The 20,435-nt window shown below is 41.0% G+C and overlaps 2 protein-coding genes across 11 annotated transcripts in view; both read left to right on the top strand.

The window, feature by feature from the left end:
• Positions 1-20,435, top strand: part of COBLL1 (cordon-bleu WH2 repeat protein like 1) — a 109,237-nt gene that overhangs the window by 61,832 nt on the left and 26,970 nt on the right. For all 10 annotated transcript variants that reach the window (XM_034426511.3, XM_087881988.1, XM_034426519.3 and 7 more), the window contains exons 2-7: positions 6,287-6,472; positions 10,218-10,419; positions 11,524-11,752; positions 13,404-13,442; positions 17,499-17,596; positions 18,309-18,548. In XM_034426511.3, the coding sequence (XP_034282402.2) occupies positions 6,287-6,472; positions 10,218-10,419; positions 11,524-11,752; positions 13,404-13,442; positions 17,499-17,596; positions 18,309-18,548 (994 nt within the window). The remainder of the gene's footprint in view (positions 1-6,286; positions 6,473-10,217; positions 10,420-11,523; positions 11,753-13,403; positions 13,443-17,498; positions 17,597-18,308; positions 18,549-20,435) is intronic.
• Positions 2,557-4,025, top strand: LOC148116591 (uncharacterized). The gene is made up of 2 exons (XM_087892829.1): positions 2,557-3,737; positions 3,911-4,025. Exon 1 carries the CDS (start codon positions 2,557-2,559, stop codon positions 3,688-3,690), a length of 1,134 nt encoding a protein of 377 aa, XP_087748955.1. The 3' UTR covers positions 3,691-3,737; positions 3,911-4,025.

Below are 20,435 nucleotides of genomic sequence, written 5' to 3'. Positions count from 1 at the left end.
GGCCCCTTGCCCAATTCTCAGGACAAAAAGCTCTATGCTATTCCTACTGACTTTTCTGACTTGTTGCAGGTGCCGGTTGTGGATGCTCCTGTTGTGGCCTTAGCCTCCTCTTCCCATCTTGCTGGCCCTCCTGAGGAGTCATTGCGTCCTGAGGATAAACGTGCCGAGCGGACTCTGATCAAAAATCATCAAGCTTCTGCATGGGCGGTAAGAACCGCTTCGGCGGCATCATTCTTCAACAGGGCATCCATTTTGTGGTTGAAGCAGCTGCAGGACCGCCTCCCGGCCTCTGACACACGCTCCCACCAAGACATTAATAAAATTCTGGCCGCAATGGAATTTTCGGCTGACGCCACCCTCAACACGGCTCGCTTTTCAGCCAAGGCCATGGGGTCTTCCGTCTCCTCCAGGAGGCTCCTCTGGCTCCGCCATTGGCAGGCTGATGCCAGGAGTAAATGGCGTCTGGCAGCTTCTCCTTACGAGGGTAGGTCCCTCTTTGGCTCCGCCCTCGACCCTATTTTGGTGGAAACCAGGGATCACAAGAAAATTTTTCCAGTTGTTTCCCGTAGATCGGATTTTCGTCAACAGCCTTATTATCGGGCCCAGTCCTTTCGTCCATCTGACAGCGGCACCTCCTACAACCGCTCCTCTCGCAGCTTCCCCTCCAGAGGGATGCAGAACCAGGACTTTCAGGTCAGATCCCATCCCAGATTCCCCCCGAGACGGTTTCCCCGCGGCGGCAGAGGCCGCCCCTTCCGCAAATCTCGTTAAAGGAATTCCAGACTACTTGGTAGGGGGCCGTCTTTCCTTTTTTTCCAGTTCCTGGGACGCCACTACCTCTGATCTTTGGGTTTGTTCTACTGTTCGGGAGGGTCTTCGTTTGGAGTTTAGTTCACCTCCTCCTCGGGTTTTCGTCCCCTGTTCTCTCTCTCGCGATCCTCCTTCCCGTGCCCGTATGGAGGCTGCTGTTGCTCACCTTCTTAAAATTAAAGCCATCGAGCCCGTTCCTCCATCAGAACGCAGGTCCGGTTTTTACTCTCGCCTCTTTCTTGTCCCCAAATCCTCGGGGGGCTGGCGGGCCATACTGGACCTGAAATCTTTGAACCGGTTCATAAAATACCGCCGGTTCAAAATGCACTCCCTTCACACCATCTTGGAGTGCATTCGTGAAGGTGATTTCCTTGCCTCGGTCGACCTGACCGAGGCCTATTTGCATGTCCCCATTTTTCCACCCCACCGTAAATTTCTCCGTTTTTACTTTAGGGGCTCTCACTATCAATATAGGGCTCTCCCTTTCGGCCTTTCCTCTGCGCCCAGAGTCTTCACTAAATTGATGGCGGCCCTTGTCGCTCATATTCGGTCCCTTCCCATTCGTATTTTATTTTACTTGGATGACATTCTCATCCTTTCCTCCTCCCTTCCCGGGGCTCAGCAGGATGTCTCTACTTCTATCCGTTTATTTCAAGCTCATGGTTTCCTAATCAATTGGGCCAAGAGTTCTCTAACGCCTTCGACCCGTCTCCAGCATTTAGGGGCTGTCATCGACACGGTGTCATCCATGGTGTTTCTTTCCCCGTCGCGTCAGGTCAGCTTATCTGACCTGGCTTCTCAATGTCTGGACGGCCGGCCCATGTCTGTTCTTGCTCTCTCCCGTCTTCTGGGGAAAATGGTGTCCTCCTTCGACATCGTCCCCTGGTCCCGCTTACATAGCAGGCGCCTCCAATGGTTCCTTCTTCCCTTTCAGCGTTCTCTATCTGTTTCCTCGTTGCGCAAAGTCTCCCTTCCTTCGAAGGTTTTGGACTCTCTAAAATGGTGGTCTTCTTCGGCTATTGCCAATGGCACCCTGTTTCGAGAACCTCATCGGTCTATTCTTACGACTGATGCGAGCCTTTCCGGCTGGGGGGCGCACTTAGATTCCCATATGGTTCAGGGCCTTTGGACCGAAGCGGAGAAGGACTCCTCTATTAATTTTCTGGAATTACGGGCGATTTTTCTCGCCTTACGTCATTTCCTTCCCCTTCTTCAGGGCAAGCACGTTCTTGTGTTAACCGATAATGTTTCCGCCAAGGCCCACGTTAACAGGCAGGGTGGCACCCGCTCTAGATCCCTCTTTCACGAATCCTTACAACTCGGCCTCTGGGCCGAGACTCACTTGGCCTCTCTGACGGCTTCTCACATTTCTGGCAAATCTAACGTTCAGGCTGATTCTCTTAGCCGCAATTGGGTGGACCATTCTGAATGGCAGCTTCACCCTGACCTCTTTCTGGACCTTTCTCACCGCTTTGGCCTTCCCGAGGTTGACTTGTTCGCTTCCCACTCCAACCATCAGGTCCCTCGTTTCCTTTCCAGATTCCCGTCACCAGGAGCAGAGGCGGTGGATGCCCTTCGCTCTCCCTGGCCCCGGGGGGTGCTTCTTTATGCCTTCCCCCCCCTGCCTCTCATCGCACGGGTCCTCAGGAAACTCCTACAGGAGAAGTCGGAGCTGATCCTCATAGCTCCTCATTGGCCTCGCCGGCCCTGGTTTTCGGACCTGGTCTCCCTGTCCACGGCCAGTCCATGGCGAATACCGGACGAGCGAATTTGCCTTCTGCAGGGGGCTCTGGTCCACCCAGAGCCCCAATGGCTACAGTTAACCGCCTGGAGACTGAGCGGGGATTCTTGACGAGGGCCAACATCCCCCCTGCCGCCATCAAAACCATCCAGGCGGCGCGGCGCCCCTCCACAGCTCGTATCTACGAGTCTACCTGGCGCTCCTTTTCATCATGGTGCTCGGCCCGCCAGGTTTGTCCGACTTCGCCCTCGGTTGAGCACGTCATCGGTTTTCTCCAGGAAGGCTTCGACTCTGGCCTTGCCCCTTCTACCCTGAGGCGGCAGGTAGCGGCCTTGGCTTCCATCTCCGCATGTGCTTCTCTGACAACTGTTACCAAGGATCCTCTGATCCGCCAATTTCTGCGGGGCGCTTCCAACTTGAGCCCCCCGGTCATTCACCGTTTCCCTACCTGGGATCTCTCAAAGGTCTTGTCCTCTCTCACTCAATCGCCCTTCGAACCTCTCCGGACGACTTCCCTGAAATTTCTCTCCTTTAAAGTTTCGTTTTTGGTGGCGATTACATCCGCTCGTCGCATTTCCGAACTGGCCGCCTTGTCGATCCGACAAGACTTATGTGTTTTCCATCACGACAAGGTGGTCCTCCGTTTGGACCCCACGTTCCTTCCCAAAGTGAATTCTGTATACCATCGATCACAGGAGGTCGCCTTGCCCAATTTTTGCCCTCGCCCGTCTCACCGGCTCGAGGAACAGTGGCACAAGCTCGACGTCCGTAGGGCTTTGCGGATATACCTTTCTCGTTCTGCCTCCTTTCGCAAAACCGAGGCTTTATTCGTCTCGTTCCAACCTACCACGATGGGGATCAAGGTGTCTGCTCCGACCTTGGGCCGATGGATCCGGGCCACAATTGCCTTCTCTTATGAGTCACAGTCGCTTGCGGTCCCCAACAGGGTGACTGCACATTCCACCAGGAGTGCAGCCACCTCCGCGGCTTGGGCTACTCAAGCGTCCTTGGAAGAAGTCTGCAAAGCGGCGACTTGGTCTACCCCGACACCTTTTATTAGACACTACCGTCTGGATGCCTACGCGTCGGCTGATGCGGCGTTCGGCAGACGGGTCCTACAACGGGTCCATGTTTCCTGATCTGCGGCTCGCCCGAGTACTGCCCTCCCGTTGGACATCAAGCTTTGGTATGTCCCGCGCTGCCTGCCGTTCCCAACCAGGGAGGAGAAAGGGCGTTGGTCCTACCTGATACGCCCGTTCTCTCCCGCGGGAGGGAACGGCAGGCAGCCCCCTCCCTATTGGGGCTGCGCCTTCGGGTGTCGGGGTGGGGTGGGTCGTACTCACCTTTCCTTTCTATCAGCAGGAGACACGCAACAGTCTGCAGTGATTACCTCGCCGATAAACTGAAGAGAGCAGCAGGAAGGGCGGGGCTAAACGTCATTGCAGACCCGGTCCTGATTGGTCTACTGACTGAGTTTACCCCGCGCTGCCTGCCGTTCCCTCCCGCGGGAGAGAACGGGCGTATCAGGTAGGACCAACGCCCTTTTAAACAATCACAAGAGCAGTAAAGGCCACAAAATTGTTAGTCATGCATAACCACACATTGAGAAGGTTAGCAACTCAAGGCATTATAACCATCAGAGTAGACTAACAGGGTTAGTCCAACATATACTTCTAGATGTGTGTTTCTTAATACACAGTTGAAGTCTTCTTAAAGTAAGCTGACCTGTTCACTGCCATGTGCTAGCTTCCAGAAGTATACAACACCTGTGTTGCATGTCCTTCATTGGCTGCCAGCAGGCTTCTAGATACAGTCCAAAATGCTGTTGTTTTTATGTAGTAATATTATTTCAGACTGGATCATAACATACGTTGATGGCTCTATTGGAGTTTAAATAAACATTTACATATATTATCCTGTTTTTTCCCCATAGCTTGATCAGCAGGTTTTAAATGTGAATAAATACTTTGCTTTTGAACATCAAAGCCTCCGTTATTGGTTTCATTTGTGTTGCCATTCATTACTTAAAATTTCATTTGATGAGAGTAATGGAACATGGGACCCATGTTTTAGAGGCAAAGTATCTTAATTAGGCTTAGGATAGAGTGTTGACTGTAAAGCAATGTCAGAAATGCAAATTACATTCTTAACTTTAGTAGGAAAGAGTAAAGTTATATATATCAGAGCTTTGGATTGATCTGGAGCTCTGTTATCGGCTGCAGAGGCCTTCAGGAAAGCCTCGCCAGATGCAGAAAAAATGGGCCCATAAGGCAGGTATCGGGGTCTGCAAGGCATGGCTGCAACTGTCTGAAGGTAACTAGTAGGGCAGTTCCACCCTCATCCCCATCCTAGCTTAATTTTTACCCATGTACCTGGAGTGGGCGGGCTCTTAATTAGGGCTTATTTTGGAGGTAGGGCTTATATTGGGCGCACATGTAAAAATCAAGCTAGGACTTACTTTCTGGGTAGGTCCTACTTTCAGGGAAATACAATAGAACCCAGGATGAAGCAATAACATTCACTGATGGGAGAGGGAGGACAGAACAAATTGATTTCACTATGACATAGTTATATCTTAGTGTGGAATTTGCTTCTCTAAAATATAGCAATGGCTGTTTATTTGACCGTTTTATATGGGGATTAAACCAATTCATGGGGCATAAGACTGTCAATGGCTATTAGTCACTACAAGTATTTATTGTTTATCCTAATGATATTATGTTCCTGATAACCCATTACTAGGAAACATTTGTGAGTGTGTACTAGTGCCTCACTTGTAAGTTTATAGGTGTCATATCTGCCAGTGTGGAAATAAAATGCTGGAGTAGATGGGCTTTGGATCAGATCCAATAGTGCTCTTTTTCTGTTCTTTTTTACAGACAGAGTGGCAACAATTGTCTCCTCCTTTCTTATTAGGAAATAGGTGGTGATTGTAGAAGAATGAAGGGGCTTTTTGCAGAACACCAGCCAAGAGGAAACTATAAAGCGGGATATTTTATGTTTCCAACCCCCCAATAAGCCTGTGGCATTCTACTTCTCTCTATCTACAAGGCTTACACTAAAATCGCTGTGTATTTCAGGTCTAATAGAGAGAAATCATGATATACATTAATTTTGGCAATGGCAGGCAGAGAGAACTCCAGGAGTTGCCAAAAAAAAAAAAAGCATTTGTGGTACCTCAAAAAGTGGTGCAGCAATGTTTGAATAAACATATTCAAATGAAATTTAAGCGTGGGTGGCAAAATGTTAATAAAGCAAGAATGCTTTATTAAGTAAACTACAACAGCAGCAAAGTACTTAAACCATTAATTATTTTCATCAGATAATTTAAAATGTATGATTGAGAGATTTAGAAATTAGAGCATTTAGTTAAATATAATGCCAGATTTGGGGGTGGGGATTATGGTTGCGCTGCATAATCAAGTAAAAGTCTTTTTAGGATGTTTACTTATGATATCTGGGCACCATCTTAATTTGACCACTTTGTCTTGTTTGTTTGATAATGCATTTTGATAGAGAGCTGACTCTATGCTTTGGTAAAGTTTACTGATTATGTACTTGCTTTCCTTTCTGTGTTTAAGGAATATATAGTTTCTTTTAATTTTAAAAATCCGTTGGGTATAGAGGGTCTTCTAGTATCCAACTAGTGTCTTGATTCCCGATATTGGGAAATTCAATATTTTCCATTGAATTTACTTTGTCTAATTTTTTTTTCAAATTTTTGTTTTATTACAGGCGGAAAGCCAAGTCAAAAGCTCCCCTTCCTCCACCTGAAACTAAAGTTACTAATTGCTCATCATTTGATGATCTAGAACTGGCTAACTGCATGATGGACCAAAAAGAAAATGCAATTGACAGAGACATTCAGCTGTCTGTGATTCTTCCTGGAGAGGTGATCAAGACTACTAATATAAATGGCAGGTACGTTGAACAAAATTTTGAAGCTGTTTTGTGGATGAAAACTGGATTTTCAGATGTGTTTAATTTATTAAACATAATTTATTAATTTAAATGACTTATATGACTGCCCATCTCACACACAGATTCTGAGACTTTCAGTACTAATGCCAAGGTGGAAATCTTTCACATTAAGCTTCACTCCTGACAAGCCCATGTTTTTTTGTCAGTGATATGGAAGATATTTGTGATTGTCACCTTCACAGATTCTAAAATTTTCCAGATTAGTTGGCAACCAAGGGATTTCCTAATATTCTTCCATCCAGATACTAATCAACTCCAACTCTACAGTATTTAGCTTTTTAATATCAACTTATTTGGCTAAAAAGTACCATCTTCTGTATTCAGGATGGTTATAATAGTTTAATCAGAATTTCATTGCATCAAACACCTTCAAAAGAAAATGAGCAAAATAGATTAAGAACAAACTTTATTTCCAGTTGGGCAAAATGTCTATATACTTAACTTTAGGCGGCGATGAAGGTGTTGAAATTTCTGAGGAAGGATGTTGAAATTGTTCCATTTTTGTCTCTCTTCAAAGCTTTATCTTGTGAGATATGCCAGCTTTGGACATCATTGAGCAATGGGACCAATGTTGGTTTCAGCCAGGCTTTCCATAGAAGTCATCTTATTGGCATCTAATTTTCCAACCTTGTAAGATTCTTATTATCATCCAGGATTCAGGTCTTGGGACTATTGTAGGACTCTTGGGGTTTAGCATCATAAGATTGCCTTTCTCTCATAAACCCCAGTCAAGCAGCTCTACTTTCTATATAATCTCAAGATCTAGAGAAGTTCTCTTATGTGCATAAATAATCTTCATTACTGAGAAAAGCTCCTTTAGTGGTTTTGGAACCAGCTCCTTTGATCCTCCTGACAAATACAGTTTCAGCCTCTATAGTACAGACTACTCCTTGGATATACCAGCGCAGAGCTTAGTTTTACACCAGTCTGCTATAGTTACATCACTATTGGGTCTTCCATACTAGTTCCTTGGGTTTGTGATTCCTTGCTTTGACTCTGTCAGATATCATCTTTCATTCCTATTAAATAGTTTCTATAGTTGGAGGATCAAAAGAATGAAGATAACCTACCATTCACATTTTTTCGTGGATTCTTGATTACTCACACATCAAAGATGATGAGTTCACAGAAGAAACCAAATTATCTGACATACAATACACAGAAAACCATGTACAGTATTAGTTCTTTAAATTATTATTTGCCCTTTTCCCCATGCTCATACTGTCTCTTCACCTTTTCTTACTGGTGGCTCAATTCTTGTTTGGAACTGGGAGAATTCATTGTGACAAGAGCTAGAGAATGTTCTAGAGTGTTGTTTTGCGCAGTACAAATCTGCATATGTTGATTGCTCAGATAACTAAAGAATTATAGGTAGCCAGTTTTTCAGTATTTAAAACTTAGTTTTCTAAATTTCAAAAAATATTTCTGATCACTCAATGAATTATCTCTTTCCTGCCTTCTTGAAACTATTTTTCTAGGGAAATCCTTTAATTTGTTCACATTCTTTGCTTTTCTGTAGATCCCTGTTTAAAAAAAAGGTTACTAATGAATGCTTATTTTGTAAGTAAAATATTAAGGAATACCAGTTCTATTTACAATTAGTTGGATGGAAAGCCAAATTAATTAGATTATTTTTTTAAAAAAAGTAAGGCTCTTGTCATTGTGGGTGAAAGCTTTTATTAGAAGGTAGGGAATTGCTTTCACATCACCTCTTCTATTTGTTATCGGGACCAAGCCAAACACTAGTTTAAAGGTACAGATTATGGTGAAAAACCTCTGTACGGAATATCAATATCAAAACTTTTTCTTTCTTTTTTTTTCAAAAAATAGTTACCGACATTTCTACAAAAGTTCTTTTCTTTTCTTGCCCAGGTGTTCAAATACCTCTGTGCAACTGCATTTTGTGATATCAATGTAGGCAGCTGGCTTTTGTCAGCAAGTACCCAGCTATTGGAAATAAATAATCACTTTGATCAAACAAACATCTGAACAGATTAAAAGGAAAAGAATGACAAATCTCTTATAAAGGTTCTGATAGAAGAGTTTAAACCACAGATGACATCAACCCCAATCCAAAATAATGCTAGTTACCTTTCTGAAAAACAAAAAGTGTAGTAATTCTAAGCATTGTTAATGTGGGTGGGGATTGCATTGCAGGAATTCCTTTATGAACGATACAATCAATTTCTTTCAAATGCTTCAAAGGTTTAGGAATGTAAGAAGCTTCATGCATGAAAAAATAATTCTTTGTTGTCAAGGCAGCCACTACTTCCACAGCAAATGGCAGTGCTGCTAGAATGATACGTACTTATATCTTCACACTAATGCTGTCACAGTGTAGTGAAATCAATCAATCTTTATTGTGATCACACAACAGCAAATAAAAGGATTAAAACAATAATAGTAAAAAATAAAAATAAAAGATAGAATAATATATTGTGATTGATAGTGGATTAACAGTGGGCATTAAAGTTTGCTTAATTTTACATACAGCATAGCAGAATTTGGCCACATTCAGAGAAGCTATTTCATATTGATTTGATAACAGTTGCACATAAAAAAAATCAGTGTTTCCTAGATGTTTTATTAGGTAAGGTGTTATAAATTGAGTTCGTGAGTCCTTATAGAGGAGTGATGGCTAACCTTTTCCGGACCGAGTGCCCAAAGCACAAAAATGCAATGTGTGCACTGCCTCCTGCATGCGCTTGCTCCGTGCATGTGCACGCACCCCCCACATGTGCCACGCACCCCCACATGTGCCACGCACCCCCCGCATGCACGGCAGAGACCCAAAGACCAGCTGGCTGGCGGGAGGTGTGTGCGCATGCACGGAAGAGCTGAACTGGGGCAACGGCTCGTGTGGCCACAGGGCGCTGTGTGCCATCTCTGGCACACATGCCATAGGTTCGCCATCACGGTTATAGAGGGTGTGAGCTACACTTTCAATGACCCCTTGTCCACAGGGACACAATCTCAGGTCATATGGTATTTTTTTGTATTGGCCCTCCAAAACTACCATGGGAAGTTCATTGCGGTGTCCTTAAGGGTTAATGCCCTTTGGATTTTTGGAATGGTTATTTGATATATATATCTTGCTGCTTTAAAGGGGAGAGTTTGACTGCTTAAATAAATATTCTTGGGAAGAGCAGTCCAATCTTGTTGGATTTCCAGATTTTTAATGCATTGTTTAAGTGCGCTAAGGGCACACTCTTACCCCTTCATTAGAAGCACTTCCCTGGAGAAACCAAGATACTGGAGTTTTTGTGAGATGGTCCTGAACCATACTGATTTGAAATTATGTTCTATAAGAGGAGAACTCAAACCTGTAGGGGAAAAGAGTAGTTTTAATCAATCTGCAAAAATGTAAATCCATGCTCCTGTTTCAATTTGGCTAGTCCTGCCTCCCTACTGAATTTATGAAACAGTGCACTACCTCAAATATGCTCTTAGGAATTTGGATTGCCGTACCCAGAGGAGTAAAAGAGGAGTAAGATCCTAGCTGAGCCCCAAAGAATAATTATGTGGGGTACTTAGCTGAATATAACTTCAGTGCTGCAGGAATATACTGTGCTCCTGGAAAAATAAAAATATTGAATTGCTATCTATATTCTGATCTATAAACTTGCCTGAGATAAAAGATGTAGTGTATTGAATATTTCCATATAGTAATCATTTTTTATTTTAGCAAACCAATGATGGACTTATTGGTATACCTTTGTGCACAATACCATTTAAATCCTGCAAGCCACACTATTGATCTGATGTCACCTGAGAAGAAACCAATCAAGTTCAAACCTAATACACCTATTGGGATGCTTGAAGTTGACCAAGTGATTTTAAAGCCAAAACAAATGGATAAGAAAAAGCCTATTCCTATCATCCCAGAGGTGAGAGAGTCAGTAAAGTCTTACTATTATCATTCCTCTGTTTCACATATTTTTCATGTATTTAAGTGAATTTTTTTTGTAAAGACTGGAGGTAGCTTCAAAATTGTTCATTAAATTGTCTCTGAATTATAATTATCATGGGTTTTGCTTTGAGATACACACATGCACACACACACACACACACACACACACACACACACACACACACACACACACGTATGTATGTATGTATATATATAACTTAGAAAGCAGTAATATCCTGCTTTAGGCCATATGTCAACTAAAGATACCAAGGTACTTGTGATACTGCATAGTCAGCATTTGTGGTTCCACATAATTATTATTATTTAATTCAGATGAACTAAAATTTCATGACATTTGAAATAAGAGTGCTTTAATCTTGTGAGATGTTGTATCCTTGTGCAAATTTTTGAGATGCAGTTGTAAAATATTACAAGAATAACAGGAATATTTTAATATGCAATTAAAAAAAAATACTTTGACCACTAATGTATTGCTTATTTGTAAAGTTTATACTTCTCAAGCATATAATCAAGACACTTAACAAAATTAAAAAATCATGTCATTTGACACATAAAAAGATCCATTGCTGATCCATATTTTAGATTCACCTATTCAGGCTGCAGTTATTTGATTTGGATCCGTCTTACCTAGAGAAGATGGATGCTGCTTCTGTTTGTTTGCAACTTCTCCATAATATCTTAAAAATTGATCCTGGCAGGCCTTTCCTTTTAATAAGAGCAAATTGCTCTTGATGTTATACTTACAACTGTTTCCCCTTTTCCTGAGAGGAAAGAATACTAATAGCTAAAAATAACTCTGCTCCAATTCATTCCACAACATATCAGTTTTAGGATAGTGTGGGTGAATGAGGGAGGCCTAGCTTTGTATCTTATATGGAACTGTGAAGTATAATTGAATTTTCTTATATTCTTAGAAGAGTTGAAGAAATATGGGAATGAATTATTACTCTATTATATTTTTCTTATGTTATATATTGCAAACATGTTTTGTATTAATGGACTCTGTAGAGCTATAGTGCACGGTATGTTGAACTCTTTTTAAAAAATTACATTGTTTTAGCAAACCGTGAGAGTTGTGGTGAATTACAAGAAGACACAGAAGACAGTTGTCCGAGTTAGTCCTCATGCACCACTTCAAGAAATTGTGCATCTTATCAGCAGCAAATGTGATTTTGATCCTTTACACACTGTTTTACTAAAGACCTATCAATCTCAAGAGACTCTTGACCTGACAAAATCCCTTAATGACCTTGGACTCAGAGAATTATATGCAATGGATGTCAGCAGAGGTAAGACTTATGGGTTGTCTGTCTTCAGAGCTGTTTGCTGAAAGAAATGCTGTAAATCTATTACACTTTTTTGGAATATAATTCTATTTCTGCATTCCCATTATTGATTTAAAATAAAAGACAATGCATAGTTGTTTTTTTTAAAAAAATAGTATAAATAATATATTAAGTTCATTTTCAATTTATATTGCTAGATTATCTTCATAATATGTAACTTTAATAATAACATAATAACATAATAACAACAACAACAACAACAACAATAATAATAATAATAACATAATAAAGTAACTTTCAAATATTTCATAGATCATATTTGCTAATTCTGGAATCCAAATCAGACAATTTTTCTATTATCACTTTTTACTAACTCTCATGTTCAAAGTTCATTCTGCTTCCCACTTTTCAGCTTTTGGGTACAATCCTGTCCCTGACTGATTGCTGACCATAAAAGGCATGAGAAACCAGTGCAAATGGTGTCAGATAAGCCATAAAGTAGAACTATCTGAACATAATGTAATGGTTATGTCAGGGTTCCAAGTAATAGATGCAATCACAAGCAAAAACTCCGAGGCAGATAGATTCCCCAAAGAATAGCTTTATTGGAAATATCAAATTGGCACATATTTGGTGAAAACCAACTCTGAAGGACCCCCTGCTTTTCACCTAATTAAAAGTAAAAAAAATTCCCTCAACCCCAAACAATCAGTCACATGGCCCAATCAAAGCAGCGTCCACTGGTCTGGTGACATCATTCCTCCTTCCTCCAGCCAGGTGTGAGAACATCCTTGGTTCCCAAGAGAAAGTGTTTTATTTTGACTACACAACCCCAGCTATCTCTAATCCCCCCTCCCTATCCCTCGCTCCAGTGTGTAACACTGAAGCTTCAAGATGGCGTCAGCCAGGTCAGGTTCAGGGTTGACAGGTTATAGTATTGGAATAGGACTTAAGAGAAAGTGAATGATTTTAGACCAGACATACTATATCAGCCCAGTCTATTCCTCTTGGTTGTTTTTAAGGCATATATTGGAGGAAAGTTGGTGTGTGAGACTCTTAAGAAAATACTCTTTTTTTTACAAAGGCTTCCATGAGTGGTTTAAGCAATACTTTATTCATTTATTTCTATCCTGTTTTTATTTTTACAAATTTCTCAAGGTGGTGAACATTTTCAACAGACCTTCTTCCTCCTGTTTTCCCCACAGCAGCAACCCTGTGAGGTGGATTGGGCTGAGAGAGAGTGACTGGCTCAAAGTCACCCAGTCAGCTTTCATATATACACTTCTGGGACATTTTATAGTGCACCAGTTGTATTGTCCACTAATTTACAATATGGCCTTTCTTTCTAGATGGGATCAAATCAGTATGAATTTCAATTTAATTTGCTACCGGTTTGCTCGTGTGTGTGCGTGCACTCACACACACACCCACCGCTTCTGCGCATGCGCAGAAGCGTCCGGGTGGGCGGGCAGAGCCTCTCGCCACCGCCACTACCAATTCACCCAATCCGGGGCGAACCAGTAGCAACCCACCACTGGATCAAATATATATATATATATTTACATCTTGTCTGTGTAGCCTTCAGATGTTCTGTTGAAACTTTGTAAAGAAGCATTTTAAATACAATTAAATTTGCATTTCTTTTTGTCTCTAGCCACTCCAACTACTGAATATACTTTGTCTTCATTACAAGGTGAGTCATCTTGAACTTAGAGATATAAACAATAAAACTCTGAGATTCACAACTATTCTTGTTCAATGATGTTAGAATCCACAACACTAATTATCATTTATCTAAATAGGATAACACTGATATAGGATTACTCTTCAATGATCCAATAACTGTTGAACAACAATAGAGTAATTGTGCCCACTTCTTCCTTTAGAATTACCTGAGAAGTGGCATAAGGACTGGAGGAGAAAGAAAAAAATGCATGACTTTCCACTCTTAGTAAATATCTCTTTTTGTAGAAACTTAATTTTGACCAGTCTCATCCAAATTAATAAATGTGAAAAAGTATAATAAATAGTATGTATTTGTATAAAATCAATGCTCATCATAATGATTAAAAATGAAAGAGAGAAAGGGGAAACGGGTATCTAGAAAACCTATTATTTACTACTCTGAAGATTATGATTTGTTTTTTCAAAAATCTCCTTTGTGGGAAAAACAAATCCTAATTCAAATGTTGACAAATGGTACGTATCGGTACTGTATTCCGTTGTTGCAAATGAAGCATGATGCCTGATGCTTTGATCTCATCCAAATTCTAGGAATATAGCAAAATAAAAATAAACCTCAAATAGTATTGATGAAAGGAATTGGATCTATAAACTTGGAATAAAATTGTTAGTTAGTAGATCCGAAATCTGTATATATTTTCTAAACTAATATAATATTATGTTCTTTAATTTCTTTGAGTACAAAGGTCAATATCTTACTAGACTTCTTTGCCTTTCCCCAATATGATTCCCTGACAGTTATTTTTATTTCAATCCCCATCTTCCACCCCTCCCCCACTTCCCCACTTTTTCCCATTTTATGCATCAGTAAAACCTAAGTAGGACATCGACGGATGTGACATAATATTTTTACTTTTTAAAATATGAATAACAGTGGAGTCTCCTTTGTATCATGTAATATTAAAAGGTTAGGGTTCCAGCTAAGGATAATCAAGTGTTGGAAGTTTTAAAGAGATGGGAAGAGCCTCGGTGGTGCAGCGGACTAAGTGCTGTTAAGTGCTAGCACTTAGCTGCCAGCTGCCAGCAATTAGTGCGAGTTCAAATCTCACCAGGCTCAAGGTTGACTCAGCCTTCCATCCTTTCTAGGTAGGTAAATTGAGGACCTGGATTGTGGGGGCAATAAGCCAGCTTTGTATAGAACAACACCGCTTGGGGGGGCCGAAAGCCCTAATAAGCAGGTATATACATAAAAGTATACAGGCTATTGCTATAATGCATTGTAAGCCGCCCTGAGTCTACGGAGAAGGGCGGCATATAAATTGGACTAATAAATAAATAATAAATAAATAACTGGAATTGCTTGCTTTTTGAGGAGACTAATATTTTTACCCAGAAATAATCTAGCTTTTACAGGAAGATTGGGTAAATTCATGTAGGTAACAACTCTAAACATGAAGGAAGTATTGCCATTTTAATTGGTCGATTTTCTAAAATGTTTGTTGAAGGAAGATTTTTTGATGGAGAAGATTATTTTCTAAATATGACCAATTGATTAATCAATGTTTATCCTGAATTTATGTGGCTTGACCACAGATTCTCCAGAACAAAGGCATAGCTGTTTTCAAGATCTATATAATAAGCTTCTGGATCAGTGATTTGAATCAAACTCCAGACCCCTTTTAGATGGCAGCAATACCCAAATTATATTCTTGCATTCATAACATTTTTCACAATTATGTATGGTTTTAATTTAGTAGCTATTTGACATTCTGTTCATATTTCCAAACTATCATATGCTTTCTTTATATATAGAAATAAATGTATATATATGAATATAAAGAAAGAAAGAAAGAAAGAAAGAAAGAAAGATAGATAGATAGATAGATAGATAGATAGATAGATAATATACAATTATAATTAGTGTGTATTGTCTTAATTTGGGGGCTAAGACTCTGGCCTTTTTATTTTCTTAGTTTTGTGGTGATATATATCTATACAGTATAAAAATATACTGTATATAGCACATAGAAATTCAGATACATTTATTTGGGGCCAGGGAAATGAGATCTTTAGGATTGCTTTCAGTTGCCCTTGATAATCCTACCATGATAAAATGGGGATGCTAGATACTATAGACCCGTGATGGCGAACCTATGGCACGGGTGCCACAGGTGGCACACAGAGCCATATCTGTGGGCACATGAGCGTTGCCCTACCTCAGTCCAGCACGCATGTGCACACTGGCCAGCTGATTTTCGGGCCTTCTGGGCCCACTGGAAGTCAGGAAATGGGCTGTTTCCAGGCCTCCGGAGAGCCTCCAGGGGAGTGGGGCAGGTTGTTTTCGCCCTCCCCAGGCTCCTAGAAAAGCTCTAGGACAAAAAATAGTCCTACCGGGCACACCGGGCTATCGCGTGCCAAAAGCGGGGGGGGGGGTGACGCATGCATACGTGGGGGGACGGGGTGCATTGAATTATGGGTGTAGGCACATGTGTGTGCAATCCCCCCCCACTACCCCCACGTTTGGCACACGACGGCAAAAAGGTTAGCCATCACTGCTATAGACTTTTCTATTTTTTTTCTTTGTTGGGATGGCTTTCATTCAGCTTCCTTTAGAGTGAATGCAGAATGCCTGTTTGTCAACTTTGGACAATCATATCTATCTAGCACCATTTGCAATGCGAAGTAATTTTTCTGTGCTAAATCATTTATTCATTACCATAACCTCTTGGTTGCAAAGAGCCTCAACTGACTTATTCCATTTTTTTAAATTGTTCCTATTGTAAAAAAAAAAAAATCCCACTAATAAAAGAATATCTAGCATCCAGCCTTTAGAAGCTGATTAACTTTTAGAAGGCCAGACAAGGAATAATGGATGGAAACTGATCAAGGAAGAGATTCAACCTATAAATAAGGAGAAATTTTCTAACAGTGAGAACAACCAATGAACAGTTTGCCTTCAGAAGTTGTGGGAGCTTCATCACTGGAAGCTTTCAAAAAGAGACTAGACTGCCATTTGTCAGAAATGGTGTAGGGCCGTGATGGTGAACCTATGGCATGCGTGCCAGAGATGGCACACAGCGCCCACTCTGTGGGTCTCAGCTCCGCCGCACATATGCACGTGCCTCCCGCCGGCCAGCTGGTATTGGGATCTCTACTGTGCATGCGTGGGGGGGAGCGGGGCACATGTGGGGGCAGTGCATGTGGGGGTGGGGCACATGCATGGTGCGTGCATGCATGGGGCCCACACGCGAAAGGGGTACATGCACATGCATGGGGGCGGGGCGCACAGGAGAGGCTGTGTGCACATGCATGGGGCACACACGTGGGGCTGCGCATATGCGGATGCACATACGGTTGTGTGTGCATTGCATTTTGGGGATTTGGGCACTCGGTCTGGAAAAGGTTAGCCATCACTGGTGTAGGGTCTCCTGCTTGGATAGGGGGTTGGATCAGATGACCTAAAAGGTCCCTTCCAACTCTGTTAATCTGTAGAAGGAATTATGATACAGTAGAGGTATAATAGTTACTTTCCAGACTACTGAAAATTGAGGAGACTGTTAGGTAAACAGGTAGTTGCATATTTTTCTGTTTTTCAGTGAAAATGCCCACCACTGTTCACAAGAAGGCTATTAGAAGAAAAATAAAAAAGCCTCTGCCCTGATGCATTGATTTTAAATGCAGACTAAGTCAATTGCTTGGATTCATATAACCCCATTCATTTCTTTGCAATAAAGCTTGCTAAGGGCAATTCTTTGAGAATTATGCATAAAAAGAATCAACTTTGAGTTTTAAGCAGCTTTTATTTTATATATTAATCAGAAAAAGATATGCAGATTACATCTTGCTTTGATATAGATAAAATAGTTTGAATCTAAAACAGCAGAAAATGTGTCAGACTAAATGTTCTGTTCAAGATTTATTATCTATATTGCAAAATAGTTTCCCATTGATACTACTGAACATTGTACTGATTTTCAAAGATCTATTATATAATAGAAAGAGAGGCGCAGTGAAGAAAATATGAATAGGAACTAGAAGTAGTGACACGAAGATACTTTTTTTAAAGACTCTTTTCAGAACGCACAAAATTCAGAGAATTTGAAGGAGAAAGAAAATAAAGGATTCTTTGGCATTTTTCAACGGAGCAAAAAGAAACGACAACAGGTAACAAACATATAAATGTTTATAATTATGGTAAGGTAGAAGGTAAGCTTGAGCAGGTCATTTTGAGCTGGCCTGGATAGTTTGTCCTGCTAAATTAACTGGAGTGGTTATTTTTTTAGCCTCGTAACTTCTTTCAGTTTCTCTCACAGAGCAAATGGCCCATATTTCCTGTTCTTTCCTGATCAAAGACAGATCTTTCCTGATCTGTCTTACTCTTCCTCCTCAGTGTAATGTATTCTTTGAGCTTGGGAATGAGAATATATGCAGAACATTGCAGAACCAGAATAGAACAGAATGGTTGACAAATGGAAGCACTGGAAATTGTTGATGGGTGAAAATTTAAATTATAAATAAATATAATAGATAAAAGAGATGAACATTATATTTGTGTCTTGTAAATAGCTAGCTAGTTTCCCCATAGACCCGGGTGTCAAACTCGATTACATTGAGGGCCGCATCACGGTTGTTTGACCTCGGGGGACTGGGTGGGTGTGGCCAGGCTGAACGTGGCCAGCTCAACGTCACTCGTGTTGGGGCGCCTGTGGTGGCCTGAGCGGTCTGCCAGTGAAAATGAAGCTCGGGAGGGCCACGCGCGACCCTGTTTATGCTACATTTGAATGTGGCCTTGTAATGTGAATAATTCTTGGTTTAAAGAAGTTGGATGGTTGAAAATCTAATCATTTTTTTCCTATCTCCACCCAACCTCAATAAGACGGCCAGTGCTCCTGCAACACCACTCATGAACAAGCCAAGGCCGGCCTTTGCAGTGAGATCCAGTTCAATTTCAAAACAGTACGACTCAAACACTCTGCCCTCTGAAATGCCCAAAAAGCGCCGGGCACCTTTGCCTCCCATGCCTGCTTCTCAAAGTGTGCCCCAGGATCTTGCTCAAAGCCAGGAAAAACCTAAGATCTGTATGCTGAAATCCAGTAGTGTGGATGAAACTGATAAGGTTGGTCATTAACTGTTTCCTCTTTATTTCTCTCTGGGAATAATTTTAAAATAATGTCTGAATAGTTTAATGAGAATAATCACTATCATACTTTCTAATTAAATTGTGAGAGTTGACTCGAGCCAAATTTAGATGATGCTTCTGAAATCAACCACGGCCACAAAATTACTTCTTTATGTTCAGATTTCACACTGAGCATAATGGATCAACAACATCAGCAAGTATTGTGGGCCTAATTAGCAAAGGAAACTCAGGACCATATTGGTTGGAAACATGCAGAAGAGGCCTTCATCCTTCAGTGGAGAGGCAATGGCTAAGATGATGATGATGATCAATATATCAGACACGTAAACAGGGTAGATCAGTGATGGCAAAACATTTTGGCACCAAGTGCCGAAAAGGGAACATACACTCTCATTTGGGCCGCAACCTGGAAGAGAAGCTGTCCAGGGGGGATGCACATGCCGGAAACTGAACTTCTGGTTTTCGGCGCACAGTAAGTCTTCCAGTAACTGCCGCGAATGTGCATGCTGGCCAGCGCACATGCTCGTGCAAGAAAATGGAAGACCAGCTCTTCCAGTTTCTGGCACTGCCGCACGCACAAATGCCAGTTGATCATCGTGTGCACATGCACGCCAGAAACCCAGAAGAGGAGCGGGCGATGCTGCGTGTGCCAGGTGACATGGCTTCACGTGCCACTTCGGGCACATGTGCCATAGGTTCGCCATCACGGGGGTAGACCATAAGAAATATATTGTATGAGTTTGGGATGTAACCCTGTGTTTCAGGGTTTTTTTTTTTTTTTACATTTATAGTAATAAGACATGGAGGAACATGCTAAAACTTTGCTCCTATTGGAATCCTTGAAGAAAACTTCCAAATCAAAGTGTATATTCTTATACTTTCAAATGAAATATGTGGACATCTGATAACTATGCTTAGGGAGGAATTCATTATTCATAGAATCTTCGCTCAAAGTAGCATGTATTATCAGACTTCTAAAGCAGTGGCTTTAGATATTAACCTTTAATTTGTAGATGGAAGTGAAATATTAATATTAAATGCTAAAAAAGCTTAATATGATCAAAACAGTTCAGTAATAAGTTTAGCTAGTTGCCTTGGTTGTTTAAAATTGTGTTTTGAAGCAATATCAAATTGCAATTCGAATTCAGCTTTCCCAATCAAACAGATAGTTTCTGTATTTTCATTAAATGTGAAAAAATATAGTTTAAGTATAAAATGAAAAAAGATTTGAAAATTTGTCTTTTCCAGATTGTCTTCCTCATCCCTTTATGAAAAGTATAGTTAAATACATTACTGGGAAAAGGTTTCCCAAGCAATTCAAACCATTGCATTATTAGCAACATGTCCGATGCTTAAGAAAATCAAATTTTACTTACTGGGAGAACATGGGATGTTTAAAACTAATGTTTTTATCTTAATAACCTTGCCTGCTTCTATAATAAAGCATTTTAATGAAGTTATAAAGGAGGCTGCCAGGTCAAATCTATCTATATAAATCCCATACATGCTGAATTTATTCCAGCATAGTTTGAGGGGGGAAATTAATGCCGTTAGTAATATCTTAGTAAAGCATAGATTGTCAGTTGTGAATTCCAATTAAAAATCAAAGCTAAGTATATCAGCGTAAATGGGAATATGTGTACTGAGACAACACTTTGAATCTAGAATAAAAGGCGTTTTTCTAATATCCTAGAATATATGAGCATGCTATACAGATGAAGAGAAAGTGAAAGAAGAAAAGGAAAACCAGACCAGTAGATGAATGGAACATAAGTGCAATCAGTGAATAGTATTTTTGTTTGCCTAAGTATAACAATTACTGTATTTCAATTTTTTATAAAGCCTTAACCACAAGAGTGCGCT

This window comes from Pantherophis guttatus, chromosome 1 (assembly GCF_059756535.1).
Source record: "Pantherophis guttatus breed Tessera chromosome 1, ASM5975653v1, whole genome shotgun sequence".
Taxonomy (NCBI): Eukaryota; Metazoa; Chordata; class Lepidosauria; order Squamata; family Colubridae; genus Pantherophis; species Pantherophis guttatus.
The sequence above is the reverse complement of the archived record's forward strand: the minus strand, read 5'-3'. Positions and strand labels throughout refer to the sequence as shown.

Bases quoted from the DNA above. Each gene is read 5' to 3' on its own strand.
- LOC148116591 (XM_087892829.1), top strand. From the start codon at position 2,557: ATGGCGAATACCGGACGAGCGAATTTGCCTTCTGCAGGGGGCTCTGGT.